General features: G+C 42.0%; 1 protein-coding gene across 1 annotated transcript in view; it reads right to left on the bottom strand.

Moving 5' to 3' along the window:
- CENPK (centromere protein K) overlaps positions 1 to 23,888 on the bottom strand; it is a 30,774-nt gene that overhangs the window by 6,233 nt on the left and 653 nt on the right. The window contains exons 2-8 of the mRNA XM_032096273.1: positions 21,006 to 21,104; positions 18,913 to 18,969; positions 15,919 to 15,991; positions 11,630 to 11,676; positions 8,676 to 8,758; positions 8,465 to 8,563; positions 8,052 to 8,193 (exon numbers count right to left, since the gene is read on the bottom strand). Coding sequence (XP_031952164.1) covers positions 8,052 to 8,193; positions 8,465 to 8,563; positions 8,676 to 8,758; positions 11,630 to 11,676; positions 15,919 to 15,991; positions 18,913 to 18,969; positions 21,006 to 21,104 — 600 coding nt within the window. The remainder of the gene's footprint in view (positions 1 to 8,051; positions 8,194 to 8,464; positions 8,564 to 8,675; positions 8,759 to 11,629; positions 11,677 to 15,918; positions 15,992 to 18,912; positions 18,970 to 21,005; positions 21,105 to 23,888) is intronic.

Here is a 23,888-nt window from a genome sequence, read left to right as displayed (position 1 = left end):
ATACTAACATGTTACATGAAACTTAACTTTTTTAACCATATAAATCTATGCATCACCCAAATTATATACAAATATACATGCTGATACTGATACAAGTACAGAGCCATGGGTAGTTCACCCTAAAACAAGGTCCCCTTGAGGTAAGCATCGGGTCTCTCCATCCTTTTGCATCATCCACCAGGTGCAACCTGGTCCCTGAGCAAAAACAACCCCACAGATGGGTTTGTCTTTGCTCAAGGCAGACTTTATCCAAACAGCTTTTCCAAGCATACCTCTCATGTGCACCACTGGAACCTTATCTCCATCTGTTGTTTGTAGGGGTTCGGATTGGGCAGGGCCTGCTCGGCTGGTGGAGCCTCGGGTGTTAACTAACCAGGTGGCTCTTGCTAAATGCATCTCCCAGTTTTTGAAAGTCCCCCCACCCAGTGCCTTCAAGGTGGTTTTAAGCAGTCCATTACACCGCTCAACCTTCCCAGCTGCTGGTGCATGGTAAGGGATGTGGTACACCCACTCAATGCCATGTTCTCTAGCCCAGGTGTTTATAAGGCTGTTCTTGAAATGAGTCCCATTGTCAGACTCGATTCTCTCAGGGGTACCATGCCTCCAAAGGACTTGCTTTTCCAGGCCCAGGATGGTGTTCTGGGCAGTAGCATAAGGCACAGGGTAGGTCTCCAGCCACCCAGTGGTGGCTTCTACCACTGTGAGCACATAGCGCTTGCCTTGGCGGGTTTGAGGCAGTGTGATGTAATCAATCTGCCAGGCCTCCCCATACTTGTATTTGGACCATCGCCCGCCATACCACAGGGGCTTCACCCACTTGGCCTGCTTGATCGCAGCGCATGTCTCACAGTCATGGATCACCTGGGAGATACTGTCCATGGTTAGATCCAACCCTCGGTCTCGTGCCCACTTATAGGTGGCATCTCTGCCCTGATGACCTGAGGCATCATGGGCCCATCGAGCTAGGAACAGTTCTCCTTTATGTTGCCAATCCAAGTCTATCTGGGACACCTCTATTTTCGCAGCCTGATCTACCTGTTTGTTGTTACGATGTTCTTCATTAGCCCGGCTCTTGGGGATGTGGGCATCTACATGACGGACCTTCACGGATAGCTTCTCTACCCGAGTGGCAATGTCTTTCCACTCTTCAGCAGCCCAGATTGGTTTTCCTCTGCGCTGCCAGTTTGCCTCATTCCACCTTTCCAGCCAACCCCACAGAGCATTGGCTACCATCTATGAATCAGTGTAGAGGTAGAGCTTTGGCCACTTCTCTCTTTCGGCTATGTCCAGAGCTAATTGAACAGCTTTGAGCTCAGCAAATTGGCTTGATCCACCTTCTCCTTCAGTAGCCTGTGCAACTTGTCGTGTGGGGCTCCATACAGCGGCTTTCCATTTCCGGCTAGCGCTTACAATTCGGCAGGAACCATCAGTGAAGAGGGCGTATTGCCTTTCACTCTCTGGTAGCTCGTTATATGGTGGGGCTTCTTCGGCACATGTCACCTGCTCCTCTTCTTCTTCAGAAGATAACCCAAAAGTCTCACCTTCCGGCCAGTTCGTAATTATTTCCAAGATCCCAGGGCGACTTGGGTTTCCAATCCGGGCGCGCTGCGTGATGAGGGCAATCCATTTGCTCCAAGTAGCGTCGGTGGGGTGATGTGTGGGGGGAACCTTTCCTTTGAACATCCAACCCAGCACCGGTAGTCGGGGTGCCAGGAGGAGTTGTGCCTCTGTGCCGATTACTTCTGAGGCAGCCTGGACTCCTTCATAAGCTGCCGGGATTTCCTTCTCTGTGGGAGTGTAGTTGGCTTCAGATCCTCTGTAGCTTCGGCTCCGGAATCCCAGTGGTCGGCCCCGAGTCTCACCAGGCACCTTCTGCCAGAGGCTCCAGGACACACCATTGCTCCTGGCTGCAGAGGAGAGCACGTTCTTCACCTCTGGTCCTGTCCTGACTGGGCCAAGGGCTACGGCGTGAGCAATTTCCTGTTTGATCTGGGCGAAGGCTTGCTGCTGTTCAGGGCCCCAGTGGAAATCGTTCTTCTTTCAGGTAACCAGGTAGAGAGGACTCACGATCTGGCTGTACTCGGGAATGTGCATCCTCCAGAAACCTATAGCGCCTAGGAAAGCTTGTGTTTCCTTCTTGTTGGTCGGCGGAGACATTGCTGTGATCTTATTGATGACCTCAGTGGCAATCTGACGTCGTCCATCTTGCCACTTTACTCCCAGGAACTGGATCTCTCGGGCAGGTCCCTTGACCTTGCTCTTCTTGATGGCAAAACCAGCTTGCAGGAGAATTTGAATTATTCTCTCTCCTTTCTCCAACACTTCTGTTGCGGTGTTCCCCCACACAATGATGTCATCAATGTACTGCAGATGTTCTGGAGCCTCACCCTTTTCCAGTGCAGCCTGGATCAGTCCATGACAGATGGTGGGACTGTGCTTCCACCCCTGGGGCAGTCGGTTCCAGGTGTACTGCACGCCCCTCCAGGTGAAGGCAAACTGAGGCCTGCACTCTGCTGCCAGAGGAATGGAGAAGAATGCATTGGCAATGTCAATAGTGGCGTACCACTTTGCTGCTTTGGACTCCAGCTCGTACTGGAGCTCCAACATGTCTGGCACGGCAGCGCTCAGCGGTGGAGTCACTTCATTCAGGGCACGATAGTCCACAGTCAATCTCCATACCCCGTCAGACTTGCGCACAGGCCAGATGGGGCTGTTGAAGGCTGAGTGGGTCTTGCTGACCACCCCTTGACTCTCCAGCTCGCGGATCATCTTGTGGATGGGGATCACAGCATCTCGATTTGTCCGATACTGCCGGCAGTGCACTGTCGAGGTGGCAATTGGCACTCGTTGCTCTTCCACTTTCAGGAGCCCAACTGCAGAAGGATTCTCAGATAGTCCAGGAAGGGTGTTCAATTGCCTAATGCCCTCTGCCTCCACAGCAGCAATCCCAAATGCCCACCTGAGTCCTTTGGGGTCTTTGTAATAGCCATTCCGGAGGAAGTCTATGCCCAGAATACACAGGGCCTCTGGGCCGGTCACAATCGGATGCTTTTGCCACTCCTTCCCAGTCAGGCTCACCTCAGCTTCCAAATGGGTCAACTGCTGTGATCCCCCAGTCACCCCAGCGATGGATACAGGTTCTGCCCCCACATGTCCCGATGGCATTAAAGTACACTGTGCCCCAGTATCAACCAATGCATCATATTTTTATGGCTCTGATGTGCCAGGCCATCGGATCCACACTGTCCAGAAAACTCGGTTCTCCCGTGCCTCTTCCTGGCTAGAGGCAGGGCCCCTCTAGCCCTGGGTATCATTCTTTCCCTGGGCGTACATGCTCGAGGTACCTTCAAGGGGATCCAACATATCATCCTCCCTTCTGTAATACCTGGCAGCTCGGTCACGGGAGGCTGAGGCTACCTTCACCTTAGCGGAACCCCCTCGGTTAGTGCCTCCCTCCTTGAGTTCACGCACCCGCGCTGCCCCGGCAGAGGTGGGTTTCCCATCCCACCTTCTCATGTCTTCCCCATGCTCACACAGGAAAAACCACAGCTCAGCTCGTGGGGTGTACCCTCTCTCTCTAGCAGGGGGACGACGGGCTCTGACTTGGGGGCCTGTGACTCGCACTGGTGCCATACTGATCGTCCTCATCTCCTCCCTCATCTCCTCCCTCATTTCCTTCCTCATCTCCTTCAGCTCCTCTTTGAGGTCCTGGACCACAGCAGAGACATGAGCTTTCAGCGGGCCATTGGTCATGCTGTCATAATGCCTGAGCTTGTTGGCAACAGAGCCCACTGTTTCTCGGGTATTGTCAGCATCAATCGTTGCAATGAAGGTGGTGTATTGCGATGGCCCTAGCCTTGCCAGGTTCCACATCATCTGTCCTGTGCACCTGACCTTATCGGGGTCATTATCATGCTGTCCATCCTTCCCAAAGAGTACCTCTAATATTGCCACCTCTCTTAGCTGTTGGATCCCTTGCTCGAGTGTCTTCCACTGCATTCTATGATGATACTCCTGCATTCTTTCTTTGTGAATGAACATTTCTCTCACACTCGTTAAGAGCCGCTCCCAGAGAGAGAGAGGTCCTGGCTCCCTCACAAATATCTGGTCCACACCTGGGTCCTGGGTCAACGATCCCAGATACCTTGCCTCACCACTATCCAGTTGCACACTTGTGCCCATAAGGTCCCAAACCCGAAGCAGCCAGGTGGTATAAGGCTCACGCCCCCTTCGCACAATGTCGTTTCGCATAGCACAGAGACTGTCGTGCGACAGGGACTCAGTGATGATTTCTGGCTCTGGCTCTCCTGCTGGTTGTGAGGGCCCTGGTTGCCCATCATCATTAACTGGTCGTACTGATTGGTCTTACACTTCCTCCTTTGCACAGGGGCGACTGCTGCTGGCTGTGGTTGTCCTTGTGGTTCAGCTGAAGCCTGGACGGTTGTAACATCCGTGGGTTCCACTGCTGCACCATCGGACTCACCCTCTTTGGGGCAGGGAGAGGGTTTTTCATTAGCTGAGGAGGTGTATTCCCTTAGCAATTGGCATATCTCCTGGCACACCTGGCCCATCTCCTGGCACATCTCCTTGCGCACCTGGCCCATCTCCTGGCATATCTCCTGGCGCACCTGGCCCATCTCCTGGCATATCCCCTGGCGCACCTGACCCATCTCTTGGCACATCTCCTGCATCCCTTTTGCCAGTACCCCCACCCAATTTGGGTAGTCCATTTCTGAGGTGGACTGTTGGGCGGCATCAGTCTGTGGGGCCGGATCTCTAGTGTCTGGGGCTGTGGCAGGCTCTGGCTCTGGGGTAGGATCTCTAGTGTCTGGGGCCGTGTCAGGTTCTGGGGCAGGATCAGGCTCTGGGGTAGGAACTCTACTCTCTGGGGCCATGTCAGGTTCTGGGGCAGGATCTCTAGTCTCTGGGGCTGGTGTCCGGGTAGATATCCAAGCCAATCTCAACTTATCCTTGAGTGCTAAATAGAGTAGGCCTATCAGCAGCAGATGGTTAGTATTCAGAGGGAATTTAAACCCTTCGAAAATTGATGGGGTGGGCCCAAAGAACTGGTTGAGGGGTTGGGAGAAAACTTCCCCTGGTGTCATTTCCTCACAGAAGGCACCATTTTTAACATAACCCCAAAAACATGCACTCAGTGTGTGATAGCCCTTTATCCATGTGCCCAATTCCGGAGGAAGTTAAAAACCCATGAATTCCTCACCTTCTCGACCCATAACACAAGCTGGATAACAGCAATGGTAGCCTTAGTCAGAGGACCCATATTCAAGTAAGGAGCTGCAAAGGGGAAGAATATAGCCACGGCCACATGCCACCCGAACCAGGGTAAACGACCACATAGTGCTGCCTAACAAGGTTCCTATATCTGGCACACAAAATAAAGTTATCCAGGAACTGTTACCCCTTTTTCACCTCTTTCTCTTAATGCCCTCAGGCCGCACGTTGGGCGCCAAGATCTGTCTTGGTTTTGAAAGACAGGTGTCTGCTAAGGAAGGCAGAGGCCCCCCTTGAAGTGGCAGATATAACCCCTTTTCCCTCCAAGTTATTGTATTTTGAAATCAAGGGCCTTTAGGCAAAGATGTGGGAAATAGGAATAACAGTTCTTTACTCTCTCTCTCTCTATATATATATGTATATAACCAGTCAAACAAAACAACAAGAACTATGGCAGTAACAGCAATCACAAACCCAGTCCCAGCCTTCTCGGCTGCCGGGCCCTTTCCCCTCGGGTGCAGTTCCGCTCGCAGCCGGCAGGGGCGCTGGCGGCTCCCGGTGAGCAGGGCAGGTGCGATGGTTCCCCCGCGGCTGCAGGGGGCGCGCCGGAGCGAGCTCGGGACACACGCGGCACCGGTGCCCTGGGATCCCGGGAAGGGATGGAACAAAGGCTTCACAAACCCCTGGGCAGCTGATCCCGGACTCTCAGGAACAGCAGGCTGAAACGGCAGGCTAGAGCGGCAGGCTAGAACAGCAGGCTGGAGCGGCAGGGAGAAACGCAAATCCCGGGTGGCAGACGAGATGTATCCAGATGGGAAAACCCCACGGAGGCCCAGGCGGGCAGGGCGAACAGGGCTACAGCGTAGCGAAAGCTCGAAGCAGCAGCGGGGCAGGGCAGCCACAGCTCGGTCTCCAGCAGGGCAGGGAAAACGGCTTTTGGGGTCCCGGCGTTGTTTCCAGCAGGAAGAAAGAACGGCCAAAAAGAAAGAAGCAGCAGCTCCTTTCTCTGCAGCTTCTCTCTCCGGACGCTCAGAGCGAACTGACCCCACACCCAGGTGTAGACAAAGGAGTAGCCAGGCCTGCCCCACTCCCCTTTTTGTCTTTCTTCAGTACAGCTATTTGTCCCCCAGCAACATGCATATGGGAGAAAATTCCTTTAACAGGAAAAAACTAAGACTAAACTAAAACCCCAACAAGATATAGAAAAGCTATGAGTTCACAAAGCATGAAAAGAAAGAAAAAAACTGGTCAGAAAACAAACTGTGTTTAAGAGTTCAGGAAATGCATAAATAAAATTTAGGCTAAGGGAAGATAAAACCTTGTGTTGAAATTAATCAGTCTTTTTTTGTTTAAGTGACTGGCGACAGCCAACATGGCTTCATTAAAGACCAACTGCACCCAACAAATTTAGTGGCCTTCTTCAACAGAGTTACAGTGTTTGTGGAAAAGGGAAACTGATATCATCTACTTGGACTTGTGCAAAGCATTTGACACTGTCCCACATGAGATCCTCGTTTCTAAACTGGAGAGACTGAGAGCAAAATGTCATATTTACTAACAGCAGGAAACAAACGCATGGGTATGCAGAAAAAACTAAGATTCAACAAAATAAGATGTTTAAATACTTTGAAAATGGACATCATGTCTTGACATCTCCATTTGATCTTGACATCTCTTTGGTGATGGGTATGAGCTAGTAGTTTTGTTTATAATATTGTTTCTCAGCACTTTGCAAAAAAGATGAATCCAAGTGAAAACAAACATAGAAAATGGGTATTACTACGATACGCTAGGGAATTGAAAAATACTATCTTACAGGAGAACAAAAAGGCATTGCTAGTTCAATTAGCAAAACAAAGAAAGAGGGTATGAGATTGCTGCCTATAAATATATCAAGGGCAATAAACACAAGAAAGAAACAGAGCTATTCTAAGGAAAATTCTGGTGTAAGAATACCAGTGGATCTGTGTTAGACATGGATAAATTTAGACTGGAAGCTATGAGACAGTTTCTAACCAGAGTACTGACGTACTAGAAGAAAAGACACAGTAGAAACAGTAGTAGAAAAAATTATTTGTTCTAAAATGGAGCTCAACAATAATATTGAAGAAATTATATTATGTAGTTATCTGAAATAACAGGGAAGTGGATTAAAGAAATCGTTTCTACTTCTGTAATGTTAAGTGTGCCTGAAATCAAAATCAAGCTCTGCCTTTTTTCATAGCTTTTTTGTATCTATCAAATAGTAATGGTAATAGTTTTATTTTTACTGCACACTTTGAATTTATTATGCAAAATGCTCCCTGGCTGCCTATTTTCCCTGAAGTTTTAAGATAATTTTTGACCCAGTTTTCCTGAACAAAATCTGATGGTTAACATTCCAAACTACGCTGTAATTATAAACACTTTTCCTTATTGTTCCAAAAACATTTTTAGACAATTAAAATTTGCTTGCCAAGGAGAATAGGAATCTACTTGCCCAGTCAAGTAAAAAAGAAAATGAGTCAATTTGGACTGAACCCCACACCATTTCCAAATTTGGCATAGCTTGCAGTTCAGTAAGAAATACAATACATTGCTATGCATCTCATTGGGTAAAGGATATATGCATTAAGGAAAGAAAATACCCAGCTGGAAACAGCCTTAAATAATATAAAACAACCTAAAAACCAGAAGTGAAACCTAGAGGATCAACTGTAAGAACTATGCTTATTTCAAAATACAACTGCAGATTCAATGGTAGTGACTTTAAACAGATATTGCATCTAATTAAACATAAATTGAACATTTCAAATTTAATAAGTAAAGAAAAGCCTTACCTTGTTCTTAGTATTTTCACCTGTCTCTGGACAGGGAAAATGTTCATCCAGGAATTCACCCAAAGCACTCAAAAGTTCTTTCTTATAGGTCTTTAATGTCATTATTTTATTTTTCAGTTCATCAAATCCTCTGACTTTCAAACTAATAGTAAAAACATAGCAATAGAACATGGGATCAAATGAAGTAATTAAAAAGTCCTCTACAAGTACAAAAAATCCCCACTTATTCTCTTATTATAAATTCAACATTTTTAATCACACGATATAGCAGCATTACTTCCATGTTTCAAATATAGACTACTGAGCAATTATTTGATCTATTAAACAAAACAAGGAATACATATTAAGAGTTTTGTTGCTCATTTGCTCAGTATTTAAATTCTTCAATTTATAACTCAAAAATGTAGAAATACCTTTCTGTGGAAGATTGTTCAACTTGGGTATTTTTCTCTTCTTCAGCTTTATTAAGAGTATCTAGCACCTGTTCCTGTTCCTCACACCACTGCTGTTCTCTTTGAAACATGAAAAGTAGGAAATGGCACAAAAGATAAATAGTTTCCCTGGACAGTCAAAAAAAATTGAAAAAAAGCTTACAGCATTCCTAAATCCAAATTATTGTATTACCTTTCCAGATCTTCTTCCAGCTTTTTATTCTTTAACTGAACTGTTAACAGCACCATTTCAAGATCACTTTTTATTTTCTGCAACTATAAAAAAAGAGAAATTAAACTACTTTTTGCAGGTAGCCCAGTATTTGCTCTATGTAAGGCTACATCTGTAAATCTGATAAAGAGGGACAAAATCATCTGCAATTTCTTAATAAACATTAAAATCCAGTTTAAAATGCAGGAGCTATTCAAAATGTCACTGTAACCAGTTGCTCATTAGTGTCTTCTTGAAGCTTACAGAGCTTGAAGCAGATTGTGGAGCACACACATGAACTGCTCAGCTGATGAACAACTGATGAGAAAACGTCTACAGCACCAGGGCTCTATTTTCTAAATTACTGCAGCTGCTGGCAAGAAGGAATCCTTACTAACTGTACCAACATAAAATGTGTAGAAAATGAAGATGCTGCAAAGGAAGACAAACTGCATCCATGAACTACATGATCATCAGTGCTAAGGACATATCTGGGACAGGAAATACGTACAAATTAAACTACTGTAGTCATAAGCTATAGGCATTGCTGAATCTAGGGAACAGTGGACTCTCAGTGGGCTGGGTCTTTCATTACAGAATCACAGAATGGGTAAGGCTGTGTTGAGGAACACATTGAGCAGGTAGCTCAGGGTGCAGCTGCAGTGGGAGCTGCACGTTGAGCTCTGGCAAGAGCCCCTGGAAAGAGGCCATGAACTGCCAACTCTTTGCAGAACAAGGGGCCCGGGGACCTGTGGCCCTGCCAGGTGAGGGGACACTGAGACATGGTTGATGACACCTGGACTTTTCCATGTTTACACTGTGAGGGTATAAAAGCCTTTTGGGTTTGAGGGTATAAAATTCCTTTGTTCTGGGTCCCTCCTCAGAGGCATCCAGCTCAAGCTGTTATTTTGTTATTATGCCATAATTAAATTATTTTAAGGATCAGGATGTGTGAGCCTAAGGGAAGAAGGAGACCTGGAGTTGAGCTGGTAAGGAAACCTGATCCGACTGTGTGAGTGTGGGGTGTGTATCTGCAAATGGGCTTAGTGCCTGACACAGTGGCTCCTGGATTGTTGGACAGGGAAGTTTCCTCAACCATTGTGTGGGACCACAGCGGGTCATCTGGTCCAACCTCCCTACTCAAGCAGGGTCATCCAAGAGCACAGGGCACAGGTTGCATTCAGACAGTTCTTGAGAAACTCCACTGAGGGAGACTCCACAACCTCTCTGGGCAACCTGTTCCAGTGCACAGTGAAGAAGCTCTTCCTGATGTTCTTGTGCATCCCATTGACTCTTGTCCTATTGCTTGGCATCACCAAGAAGAGCTTGGATCTATCCTCTTCAGATACTCATTTCAGTTGATGAGGCCCCTGTTAGAGCACTATGTTCTTCTACATAATAAAGTTTCTAACAGTTTCCGCTTTTTCTATTATAAGCCTATGACTTGGATGTATGTTTTCTGCTTCCATACAAAATAGGAGCACTTGAGAATTTAGCTCAAAGAAATAAAAATTCTGAAAATATGCTACAGAAGCAAATATGCTCCATATATACAACATCTGAAAAAACCTGGAATCCTCAAACATCAGACCAACATGCCATATCTATACAGGCAAATCAAAGTGTGTAATCTAACAACTTTTTGATAGTGACTCTTAACAGCAGTTGAGTTTGCTGTTGTGAGTGATACTAGAAAGCATCAGACATAGGAATATTCTCAAGTCACATAGCATTCCTGTGTCCCATCAATATAGTGTAATGTTACCTACAAGACATTCTTGATTTGCTCTTTCTTCCAATGGAGGAATTCAACAAACTACTTGCAAGTTATTGCCACAGAACTCAATGTCTAAGATAACTGACTTTTCCCTGTAGCACATAATATTACATAATTTTTTATTATGAAATGCAATATATTATAACTTCTTGTTAAAAAAAATACACACGAGTATCTTAAAGGCAGGTGTCAGAGGATAGGGTCAGGCTCTTCTCAGTGGTGCCAACTGATAGGACAAGGGGCAACAGGCACAAACTAAAATACAGGAAGTTCCATCTGAAAATTAGGAAAAACTGTTTTACTGGAGGGTGACTGAGCACTGTAACAAGCTGCCCAGAGAGGCTGTGGAGTCTCCTTCTTAGAAGATATTCAAAAGCCACCTCGACACAATCCTGTGAGGCACTCAGGGACAGGGTTTAGTGGTGGATTTGGATGGTTGAACTTGAGGATCTTAGAGGTCTTTCCCAACCTAAACTATTCTATGATTTTGTCTCCAGAGGTCCATTCCAACTCCAGACATTCTGTGACAGAGTCCACTTAGCAAGTAAAATTCAGCCATGGATCATCTTGAAACAATTCTGAGTGGATCTTCTTGCCCAAGCACTTGTGCAATGTTAAATGAAGGTAATCTTGAAAAGTACAGTGTGTAGGCTTCAGCCCTGGAAATGGGCCCTGTTGCATGATGTTAAAGATGATGGCTAAATCTTTGCAAGGCATGGTAATCACTCTCCTTGGCACGAGACTTCTGTCTCCTGGTGGCACCCAGAACAATGGGACTCCAATCCTGAGTGAGGCCTTCGAGCATTAATGTAGCAGGGATGTTGATTATCACACCATTTTTGTTGCGTGCAGATGAGTTTGTGGAGCTACTGTGATTAGATGGCATATCCAGAGGCAAAATACTGTTTTATTGTGCATTACCCACTGACTTGTGCAGTAAGTCAATTTAAACCTCATTCATCACAACTAGGAAATTTTACTAGTTATACTACAGGGAAAAAAAAGCATTAGAACAACAAAAATGGCTGAAGGAAAATACACAGTATTTTAGCAGTAGTCCACCCTAGGAACAGTCACAGGAAAATGCAGTAATTGTATATACTGATTTTCTTTTTTCCCCAAAAAAATTTTATTATCTCTTACAAACAAAAATACTTACCTCTTCTTTTCCTAATTCTAACAGTACATCCGGATTTGTAGAAATTACTGAAAAATAAAATGAATAGGTTATTTTTTGCACTGGATGATAAAGGTTTATTGATACTGAAAAGCAGCCTGGCTAGAGAGAAATCTGTGTACCTTCTAAAAAACATTTTGGCTGTCAGCAGCAGTTTAACCACATGCTGTGGTATCCTGCTGGGCTAACCTACTAACGCTATTCAGCAAGTTAAATTAGACTGAAAAAAGTGCAATGTTAATGCTTGTGTGTCATTTTTTATACTGAACTACCTCCAAGTACACTGGTGTAGGTACATAATGAATGAACACCACATTTCCATATACTTCAAGACAACTGCGCCTGATTTTTTCAGCAGAAGGCATTCAAACAACATTACCAATGTGGGCAATCAAATTATTCCAGTCTTCCAATTCCTTGTTAAACAGCCTCCCAAATGCTTGATCAGGACTACAGAACCTAGTTTTAATAACTTCAGAAGCATGTCACCATTCTTATTGTTCACAAGAACAGCTATATACAGGGAGATGAAAGGTCCGGCAAGGCCAATACCCTAACTCCAACCCTGAGCAACAGCAATATCTAAGGGAAAGCAAAGCACAATTCAAGAACATAGAAATGTTTCCCCAGAATGCTTCTACAAAATGCAGTGATTTATGACTCATGCATTTTCAGAATAAAAATTGCATTATTGTATTTTACAGCATTCAACAGACTCCAGTCAATTCTCGGATCCATGTCAACTTGCAGCTTCTGCATAAACATGACTTCTTTAAACTATTTCAATACACTAACAGGAGATATATGAAAGCTATTCTAACAGATTTAAATCTTTTTAAGACAGATTTTTTTGTGCAAGTTTGGGCTTGAAATCGCTAATCTTACAAGTAATTATTTAAATAAAAGAATGCCTTTAACAAAAAGAAAACCCTTAACCCTCTCATGACAGCATTAAACATCTCCTAAATACATACAGTTGATTTAATAAATTCAGAAAAGTACTTTCTTTGGTAATGTTATATTACTTAACCTCAACAAATTTTAAGAAGCTTTAGATTAGTAGTTTTAAAAGCACTGTTTGTTTTCAGATGAAAATCAGAAAAACTACTGACTTAAAAATGCACTATATTAAATGCTTCAATAAAATTCCTTTTACTTAGAGAATTACCGTTTCTCCATCTTGACACAAAACTTGAGCTCCCAAATTAAGCTCAAGAGCTGTGGGAGATAGTGGTCTGTGCTTTATTAGAGTAAGCTTTGTTTATTTACATGAATATCCTATCTACATGTGATAAAATTCATTGGTGCACTTTTATTCACATTCATTGGCATATTTGAAAAAACCCATACAATTCTTCCCCCCGCCCCTTCCTCCTGACATGATCTTTATAAGCCCTCCCTTACCAATTATTATCAATTTCTACAATTGCCTTATAATACTTCTTTATTTCTAGATACCTAATCCTGAGCTCATACTTCCCATTCAATGTTCACATTGCGTGAGTATCAGAATAGAAGGCCCTGTCTTCCTGGAAAAGGAATCATTCACCATAATTTAGTGAAGGAACAATGCAGATCTAAAACCTTGGGACAACACACTTATGCCAGCTGCTGCTGTAAATTCATGGGTTGCTCATGGGTTGCTCAATCCACTATCAGTTAAATCTTTTTCAGTTGTTTTCACAATCACTACACTCTCAAAAGTCAAACATCAGACAGAATTGCCTAGCGATACACAGTACAATTACTAAGCAAAATACTACCAGATGCGAGGAATGTAAAAGCAACACTATGCACATGTTTATACAGAAACTCATACTAAAATAAAACAAGGTATTTGGCAGAATACTGCTATTTTGCAAAGAAAAACAGAAATTGTGCAGAGACCACAACTGCTTTAAATGGTTTAAAATATGGTTGCTTTCACTTCCTTATTTTGCAAAGGTAAAAGTTAAATTCTATTTTTATAAGCCAAATGCCTTTTAAAAAGTTTTAATTCAGCTGATTTAGCAGACCTAGAGCTACTTAAATAATACCAGAAAGTGGGAGTGAAAAAGAGACTAAAGTAAAAGCTTCACAAAAATAAAATTTGCATCGTGAATTCAAGTCTGTTTGCCAATATTGTGCTCAAAAAAATGTAGAACTACCAAGTTATAACCTCCGAAAATAAGGTTTAAGATTGAAATGCTGACAGGCCCCCATTTACAGGAAATGAACTGGCCACTACTAAAAGCAGAAACCAAAGTAACAAGACAGCCTGACATTCATGCTCCATTAGTAAATTGTATTAAATCAGTATTTCTGCTATTTCTAGTTAGATAAAATCAGACAATGTTTTCAATTAAGTAATTCCTCCTTCAAAACAAATAGTAGGTAGAAAGAAGCCAAGACAGAGAAATAAGCAAAGTGGACTCCTTCTTTTCATACAAGCACCATAACTATATTCTAATTCTTAGCAGCAACATTTTTTTCTTCCACTGGAAAGGGAGCCAAAAAAGGCAAAAATTTGGCTGCAACGTATTAATTATAAATAGATAATTTCTCTATTACAAAATTAAGATTCTAATAAGAAATATTATCATCTGGGAATAAGTAAAAATGGTTGAACAAAGCAAGTCATCAAGCCAAAAAAATAGGCCAAGGATATTTTTAAGCCAATAGCTTGAAGTTAAATATACATATTTTACTAAGGAAATCTAATAGCCAGGTATTTTACCCAGATAAAAACTAGGTGCTTTCAATTAATTTGCTTTAAACCAGCAGCTTATTCATGAACAGCAGCCAGGAACCAGTATGTCCCAAATTCATTCAATGACATGCCTTTGGTCTACATACCTCAGCAGCATTGGAGGTTGACAGTTCTTGGAGTGAGGCTTACAACACTGAACTATGAATTTATTCTAATAGAGCAAAAATATCTATTTATAAGAAAGAAAAATATTTTTTCCCAGCGTCTCTTATTCGATGGTGATATGCAGCAAGTATACAGACTTTGAAAGAATTTGGAGAACTGCCTCTAATGTTGATCTGAAAAGGTACTTCCATTTGGCTAAATGACAAAACATTGGAAATTATCATGTGCTGTCTAAAACACATTCCTCTAATTTTGCAAATACTATAAAACCAAGCCTCTACTGGCATAAAAATACTCAAATGAGTCGATATATTAATTTAAAGATTAACTAGAAGTTGTACTGGACTGACAGGTGCTAACAGGTCCTTGACAGGAGACATAACCAGGAGCACTACCAGAATATTAATGATAGTGTAGTGTGAACCATTTTAGGAATCACCATATGGGACATCTGAAAACAAAGATTACTTTACTCACACTTAGATCCTGAATACTTTTATTTCCAGTGTCTGGCCACATCAGCCTTGCAAGAGAGTGAAATCAGTCAGCACTGATGCTTATGTACAAAGAGAATTTTGAAGAACTGAGGAATTCATACCTTTTGACTGATAATGCCTAATAAATGTAAGAACTACCACTAGTCTCAGTGGTTTGTGCTTCTCAGGATCAGTAAGCATTCTGGACTCCTGTTGTTCAAAAATTCTAGTGTCTCTTACCACTTTATCTTGACCTGAAATCTCCAATCCCTGTTAATTCAAAATACGTATTTTTCTACAGTATAATGGGCTTAGCACTAAAAGTCTAAGTTTCAACTAGCACATCATAAAACAACATACCTTTGTAGAATATTAATTTAAAAAAATCAGAGGATGTATGGTTAAAAATACATCTAGGCCAATTACTGTTAGCTTATTAGCAATACTTGCAAAGATGAAAAATGTATCAGTTTCTTAAAAGATAAAATGAAGACAACATTATTTGCCAAAGTAGCTCTGTTCTAAAAAGGAAATACAAATGAAAGATGGAGAAAAAACAATTACACAGAAAAGAATATGAAGGTGGGTAACAATACAATGAACTTTTCTTATTTGGTTAGGAGATCTGCTAATAGTTGCTTTTCCATTCAGCTGACTGATGAATGGTGGTATTAATCATGCATTTCTTTGTGCAGAATCATACAATTAAGTTACAGTGGAATTCACTTTTAATTTCAAGTCGACTTAGAACTGAAGTACAAAAATAATGAAGAAATGAACCATACATGCTGCTTTTTTTAGTAGCATTAAATTTATTTCAATTTTTAAGTAGTTATAAAATGAACGTACAATCAGCAGACATTCAGTATACCCATGGCCTAGATGAAAGAAACTCTGCAGAAGTTTATATAAGCACTCTTTACAGGGAAACAGTTACTTACCTTCAGGATTTCTCGATTGCCACCAAAGATAATCTACTGTTAAAGTCTTCCATCGCAGCATTAACAAGGAAAGCTGTGTAACAAGAAAAGAAACATCTCTTGAAGTGTGTTGAGTTGCATTGGCATAAACTGAGGTAGGACGGGACAGAAATTGAGTTATTAAGTTGATATAGTAGAAAGCAAAAGAGCATCTATTACAACAGAACACTAATTCCTTAAAATATTTTACAGTCATTCGCAGGATCAAGAAATGTTTCTATTACTTTTTCAAAGGGGAAAATGAGAAAGAGTCAGAGTTGTGAAGGTCCTTCAGAGGAAGGTTCATATAAGTAAAGAAATGCTTTCTAACGTCATCTCTGAACCTCCCCTCGTGTATTTTTGAACCATTCCCACACATAATATCACTGGGTATCAGAGATAAGATTACCTCTGAGGAAGCAGGTCACCCCTCAGCTCCTTCCCTACAAAATAGAGACACCCAAAGTCCTCAGCAGTTCCTCATAGGACATGGCCTTCCAGCCCTCTCAACAGCTTTGTTGCCCTCCTCTGGATGCACTCAAGGACCTTCACAACCTTCTAAAATTGTGGGGTGCAGAACTGCCCTGAGCACTCCAGGTGAGGCTGCACAGCACTGAATACAGTGGGATAATCCCTCTCTTGTCGCTGGCAGTGCCGTGCTCAAGCTCCCGGGATGCTGTTTGCCCTCGGAGCTGCCAGGGCACACTGAGGGCTCCCACCGAGCTGCTGTCAACCAGCACCCTCAGATCCCTTCCTGCAGGGCTGCCCAACAGCCACTCCTTTCCTGCTTTATCCTTGTGCCCAGCATCGCTCTCAAGTCCTAGATGCAGAATCCATCATTCATTGTTATTAAATGTCATGCCAATGATGACTGCCCAATGTTCTAAGCCAGCTGGATCCCTCTGCAAGGCTTCTTGTCCCTCAAGAGCGTCACCAGCACTGTCCAGTTTGGAGTCATCAGCCAGCTTGCCCATGGTGGATTCCAGTCCTTCATCCAGATCACTGATAAACCCATGGAACAGAACTGGCCCTAGAACTGCACCCTGAGGAACACCGCTGGTGGCTGGTCACCAGCCAGATGCAGCCCCAGTCACTGCACCCCTCTGAGCTCTGCCCTTCAGCCAGGTCTTCACCCAGCACACCGTGAACCTGCTCATCCCACAGCTGGGCAGATGTCCAGAAGGATGCTGTGAGAGGCAGCGTAACAATGACATTTAACAAGAAGAAATTATATATGTACTGTTTAGGAAATAGTCCAAATAAGTATTGAAGTTACACCCCCTCCCCTCCCATTTTGCTGCCTATGTTAGTCATTTATTAGTTGCATTTTTCAAAGTTACTAAGAGAAAATCTGTCCTTATCTCGATCCATGTGGCTTCAGTTTTATTTCCTCTCCCCTGTCCAGATGAGGAGGGGAGTGTTGAACAGCTAAGGTGGGCACCTGGTGGGCAGATAAGATCAAACCCACCACAGATACACCTGCGGGAACTGGTAGGTGAAGTGGCAAAGCCACTATCCATCATATTTGAAAAGTCATGGCAGTCTGGTGAAGATCCCACTGACTGGAAAAGGAGACATACAACTGTATTATTAAAAAGAGATAAAGAAAGATCCAGGAACTACAGAGTGGTCATTCTCACATCTGTGCCCAGCAAGATCATGGAGCAGATCCTCCTCAAATTATATTAAGGCAAGTGGAAAATTAAGAGGCAATTGGTGTTAAGCAACAGGACTTGAAGGGCAAACCATGCCTGACAAATTTGGTGGCCTCCTATAACAGGATTACAGCATTGGTGGATAAGGGAAGAGCTACTGATGTCATCTATTTGGGAGTTGTGCAAAGCATTTGACACTGTCTGGAACAACATCCTTGTCACTAAACTGGAGAGACACAAATTTCATGGACAGACCACTCAGTGGGTAAGGAATTGGCTGGATGGTCACACTCAGAGGTGCAGTCAACAGTTCAGCATCCAGGTGGAGATCACTGATGAGTTGCCATTCCTTAGGCCTTGTTTCTGAGACAGGCACTGTGTAACATCTTTGTCAGGGACATGGACAGAGGGATCAAGGGCACCCTCAGCAAGTTCACTGACAGCACCAGGCTGTGTGGGGCAGTGACACGCTGCAGGGAAGGGATGGCATCCAGAGGGACCTGGACAGGCTTGAGAGCTGGGCTAGTATGAAACTCATGAAGTTCAACAAGACCAAGCACAAGGTTCTGTACCTGGGTCAGGGCAATCCCCAGCATCATTACAGGCTGAGAGCAGCCCTGACAAGAAAGACTTCAGGATCCTGGTGGATGAGAAGCTGGACACGTGCACTTGCAGCCCAGAAAGCCAATCATAATCTCTGCATCAAAAGCAGCGTGGCCAGCAGGTCAAGGGAGGGGATTCTGCCCCTCTACTCTAGTAAGACCCCACCTGGAGTGCTGCATCCAGTTCTGGGGTCCCCAACATAAAAAGGATGTGAACTTCCTCAAGTAAGTCTGAAAGAGAACCACAAACATGACTGCAGGGCTGGAACACCTCTCCTATTAAGACAGGTGAGGAAAATTGAGGTTGTTCAGCTTGGAGAAGGCTCCAGGGAGACCTTATAGAACCTTCCAGTACCTGAATGGGGCCTAAAAGAAAGGAGAGGGACTGTTTACAAGCACATGTAGTGATAGGACAAGGGAAAATGGCCTTAAACTGACAGAGGGCAGGTTTAGATTAGCTATTAGGAAGAAACTCTTTATTGTATAAGCACAGAGACACTGGAACAGATTGCCCAGAGAAGCTGCAGATGCCCCATCCCTAGAAGGGTTCAAAGCCAGGTTGGATGGGGCTTTGAGCAACCTGATCTAGAGGAAGGTGTCCTGCATATGCCAGAGGGGTTAGAACTAGGAGATGTTTAAGGTCCTTTCTAACTCAAGCCATTCTGTGATTCTATGGTCTTAACAGAAAATTAAGTACTTTTTAAAAACCACTGTCTTACCTTGGCATCTGATTGTAGCAGTGTGTCTGTTCCTAGAAGCACTAGCTTGCTCTGACACTTGATAGAAAAAACAAAACACAAAGAAAGTTTGTTTACTCTTCTCTTTTGTAAGAAAAAGCACAAGTCTTAGAAATTTCAACATAACTTTTAAAATAGAGGAATAAAAGAATTTTAACTTAGATCCTACCACATCCCTTATACCCTAACCCAGAAGAGCAAATTAAGAAATATTTTGAAATCATAGCACAGTAAAGTAGAACTTAATTAACCAAGAAGTAGAAAAGCAGCAGCTAAAGAAAAATGCATCATTTGAGTAAAAAGGCAAGTTATGAGGGAGAAGTTCATATGGGGAAAGGCATTCAACAGATGAAGAAAGAACATGAGAAACTGGGAAGAAAAAGGGAAACAGGGAAGCTACTGAGAAGTTAACACACTTTCTGCTACTCTTCTGGATCCCCGAGAAGAGCAATCACATTATAGTACACATTTTTAGTTGTAAGTAATTTAAGGCAGTATACTGTAAAATTCAGAAGCAGTCTTATTTTTGGGAGTACACTATATCAGCTCCCATGACTGCAATGGGGTATATACACAGTCTGAAATTCAGGCCACCACGAATATCCAAAGCATAAACAGGAGACACTTGCTAAACTCTCGTTTTTTCCCGTCACCAATTTAACCTGCCTCATGACAAGGCAGGATGTATTCTACTAAACAGCAGAACTACTAAGCAGTACTTTGGAAACCTTGCTGTTAACGTTTGGATACCAGAACACTATACAAGATTTCTCCCACAAAAACTGCTCATGATGACATACAATTATTGGAACATTACATGTAACCATATAACCTAAGAGCTAATTAAAAGACTATTAGTTTAAACCTTTTGCTGAAACATCAGTGCATCCAGGATGGAAAATCAAAGTAATAAAAATCCTACTGTTTTTATCAACTTCCAAAACTAACACATCACTTCCTGTATTATTTTGGGCATGGTGGGAATGAGATACAAGACATCAAATATTTTCAATTAAATTCAAAATAGTAAACATTCAAATTTACCTTCTAGTTTGAAAATTTGAAAGAAAGTTCAGGTCCTCTGAAACGGTGCCAAACAAAAGTTCAGAAACTTAGACACAGACTTGCCTGTGACTTGTTACATGCAAACTTACCCGAATACTCAACAAGAAATAAAGTCATGTTAGTCTTTTTGAATCAAATTCTGTAAAATTACTACACTGTGAGTTGTCTGTACTTTGTTCTACTCTAAATTTGGAAGTACTTTTACTTCAGTTTCTGATGTTTTAATACTTTGAACCTACAACTCAGAACTCCAGCAAATAGCATGCAAGTACCATACAAAATTGAGTGAAGCGATTAAGACCCTGAAATTAAAATTTAGAACATGACTTTTCATCAAACTCAGCAGAATCTTAAAGAAATAACAGTATTCCCACAGAACTGATAGAAGTTCATGCTTTCTGGGAATGCTGTAAATAAAAATAACCAGCCCTAAAGTGTTATTGTTAGCATACTGCACCATGTATCAGAGAGAAATATTAACCATGACAATGTAACTGTCAGTTTACATAAGCCTATGCAAACATCATTGTCCTCCTCTGCCTCTCTCTCTTCCCTATTCTCTCTCTCCTTTAAGAGCCAAAGTACATGTGAACTGGAATCCCATCTTTTGTGAGACTAAAGACAGAAGGGTCTCAGCATGCTGGTACTACCACAACAGAAGTAAATTGTTTAATTTTCCAAAATTTTAACATATGCTCCAATGCTAACTAACTCATAACATCAGCACATTGACACTACAAGGCATTCTTCACCCCTGCCAGCACTTCTACCTTTGAACTTTCTGAAGATCTTTTTTCTTTTTTTTTTTGTTGTTTTTCTTTTGTTTGTTTGGGTTTTTTTTGGTTGGTTTGTTTTCTATTGGTGGGGGTTTTTTGGGGGGGGGGGGGTTGTTTGTTGGTTTGGTTTTATTGAAATGGTTTCTTTGGAGGGATTGGGGCAAGCATCTGGTGAATAAAATAATTCTGTAAAAGGTTTATAATAAATCTGGTCTATCAATTACATTTACATACCTCTTCCATCTGCTTCCAAATACTCTCACATTCCTCCACGAGTTCTTCCTTGTAATTTACAGGACCACCTGCGTTAGCGATTTCTGGTAAACAGACAGCCTATTAACAAGCAAATAGAACAGTTACCATATAGATCTACAATAACTGATATTGGTTACCAAATCGTATCTGCCACTTCAGATCAACTATGTAACAGAATAAACTCCCTTAATCCAAAGCTTTTAGCTAACTCCCCTGTAGCTCTAGAAAGCACCCAGTCATTAAGTAAAATCAGCTAACTATACAACTAACTAAAATTAGAAGACACTAATAATTTACTTTTAAAACTCAATGACAAGTGCTAAATTTTCTAAACTGCTTTGATTATCTGCAAAGGCTTTTTTTATTTTTCAAGAACTTTAATACAGAAACAATAAGAGACTCTCATATCTACAAAGACACACTCTACCTCCATATATCTGCAGACTTTTTAAGCAGTTACTTCTGCTCTGTCAGTAAATGTACTAATCTATTTCTCCTTCATTTGAATTCAGAATATTTATATTAAGCATCCTCAAAGTTACTAGAAAAACAAACAAAAGAACCTGAAAGATAGGGCATCTGGACAGCCAAAGAAAAATCAACCCAAGTTAAATTAAAAACTTTGAGAAACTGTTGGGTCAGAAACAAACACATACAAATTCAGAAATTGAATCCTAATTATCTCAATTAAGAGATACCTTGTAGGAACCCAGAGTGCCGAGAATATTTCTCTGCCTGTTTTTAAGGGTTTTTACCCCGCTGGACAACACTGGTATAGCTTTAAACCTTGGAAAAAATTACCAACAGTCAGACAAGAACTAGAAAATACAGTGGTGTGAATTAGGTGATAGACTACTATGTAAGATTGTCACAGGGTGAAAAATTTAGAGCTTTTAGGCTTCTCTTTACAGTAAATAGATAAGAGTAAAAAATATCAAAATGGAAGATTGTTGTTGTTCTCTAGACCTTCTTCTCCTTCTAATACTCCATACTCTGCAGTAAAAGTAGTTTGGAATGATTGGATATAAAATTCCACAGTTCCTGTCCGTGTTACTGAATAATTGGTAAGAAAGTGAAAATAATACACGTTTTTAGTGACTATTAGTTAAAACATCTTTAAAAGGCTGTGTAAATCTTGATAATTGCTCTCTCTCACTCCTACTTTCCTCCTTCCATGCTGTATCTGGGTCACGCTAGTGGCTCAGTTCCTGTGATAAGACTTAATAAACAACTATCTGGAAGCACTGAAACTACAGAAGACATCTCGCTTTATCTTTTAAACTCCTTGCAAGGACTTTCAGCAAATTCTCTCCCATCAGGAGAGACTCAATTTATGGCACGGTAAAGTGTCATACCTGAATGACATCAGCAATTAACAGGAGAAAAATAAGAAGGGCCAAAATTTTTTTTTCAAGGGACAACAACAAACAGGCTAGATGTACCAGATGCAGGAAGCCTTTAAAAGTACCTTAGTGGATCACTAATACCACCAAACAGATTGAGATTAAATTGAAACATTAAAAATAGATAAAGATCTAAAGAAGAATTACACCTCTCCACCTTCTTATTGATGCACAAATTACTAACTCAATCTTTTGTTCTTTTTCAGAACAAAAACACAGAGAAAATTAAGTCAAAAACCCAATTTAAAAGGAGTAAAATATTCAACTAGTACTTCCAAAGTTCAAGTACCTCATAGTAAAGTGGATGAGGAAAGAAAATCAGAATATCTCAGTGAATGCTGGAATTACACAAGAGAACTCAGAGGTAGCCAATACTTCTACTAAGCCTTTCTGGAAAATTAGTTGCATCCATAATTAAAAACGGAACACTACAAAATGTAGGTTACCATAATCTTTTAAGAACTAATGAGCATAGTTTTTGCAAAGGAAAATCATTATCTTCTAAAGAGCCTTGGAATGTCTCCATAATATAAAACAGAAACAGCTCACATAATTTATTAAGACTTCTGAAATGCCTCCAGCAAACACTGCCCAGAAGAAACTAAGAAAGAAACCAAGCATTCTTAGTGTTTCCTCAGACAGAAAACTGTTAAAAGGAGGCAAACAAAGAGGGACTGGGGGGATAGTGGGGAGGCAGAAGAAAAAAAAGGAGGGGGAGAAAAAGAACCCCAGGCTATGGAAATCTGGAAGGGGTCTTGGAGTGGGATAAAAAACTATTCCCCCTGTGTCCCCTGCAATAATACAGTTCATCACCATGAAAGCATTGTATGAAATAAAACTCTGAAGAGAAAGCCAGAAAAAACTCCATCACACAAAACTGATTACAACAACAACTATTGTTGTTGACTTTAAATTTCCAGATGGATTTCATGCATTTTGAAATGTACATATTGTGAGACATGACAGGGCTCTCACAAGCCAAACTAACAGTTTGTAGTCCTTAATGCTGTGCTCTTAACTACCTTACAGAGTATACACGCTCAAGTGTCACTTTCAGATGCTATTTTCTTGTAGCTTGCAGTTTTCCCTATTTCAGTATGGTTAAACTACATTTCTATTTTCATGCCATACATGAAAACTGAAGGCTGTTTTAGCATTAATACTAATATCTTCCAGTTTTAACATGTTATTCCTTTTTACCTTGTTTTAGGACTACATAATTAGGTAAAAAATACACACAGTCCCAAGTGCAGGCTCTACGCTAGCCAAGGCTTTATGAAAAAATCACAGCATCAGTCAGGTTGGAAGGGACCACAGAGGGTCATTTTGTCCAACCTCCCTGCTCAAGCAGAGCCATCCCACAGGACATGGCACAGGATTGTGTACAGATGGTGCTTGAATATCTCCAGTGAGGGAGACTCCACACCTTCTCTGGGCAACCTGTTCCAGTGCTCAGTCA

This window comes from Corvus moneduloides, chromosome Z (assembly GCF_009650955.1).
Source record: "Corvus moneduloides isolate bCorMon1 chromosome Z, bCorMon1.pri, whole genome shotgun sequence".
Classification (NCBI taxonomy): Eukaryota; Metazoa; Chordata; class Aves; order Passeriformes; family Corvidae; genus Corvus; species Corvus moneduloides.
Note: the sequence above shows the minus strand (reverse complement) of the source record. Positions and strands in the feature narration are given on the sequence as shown.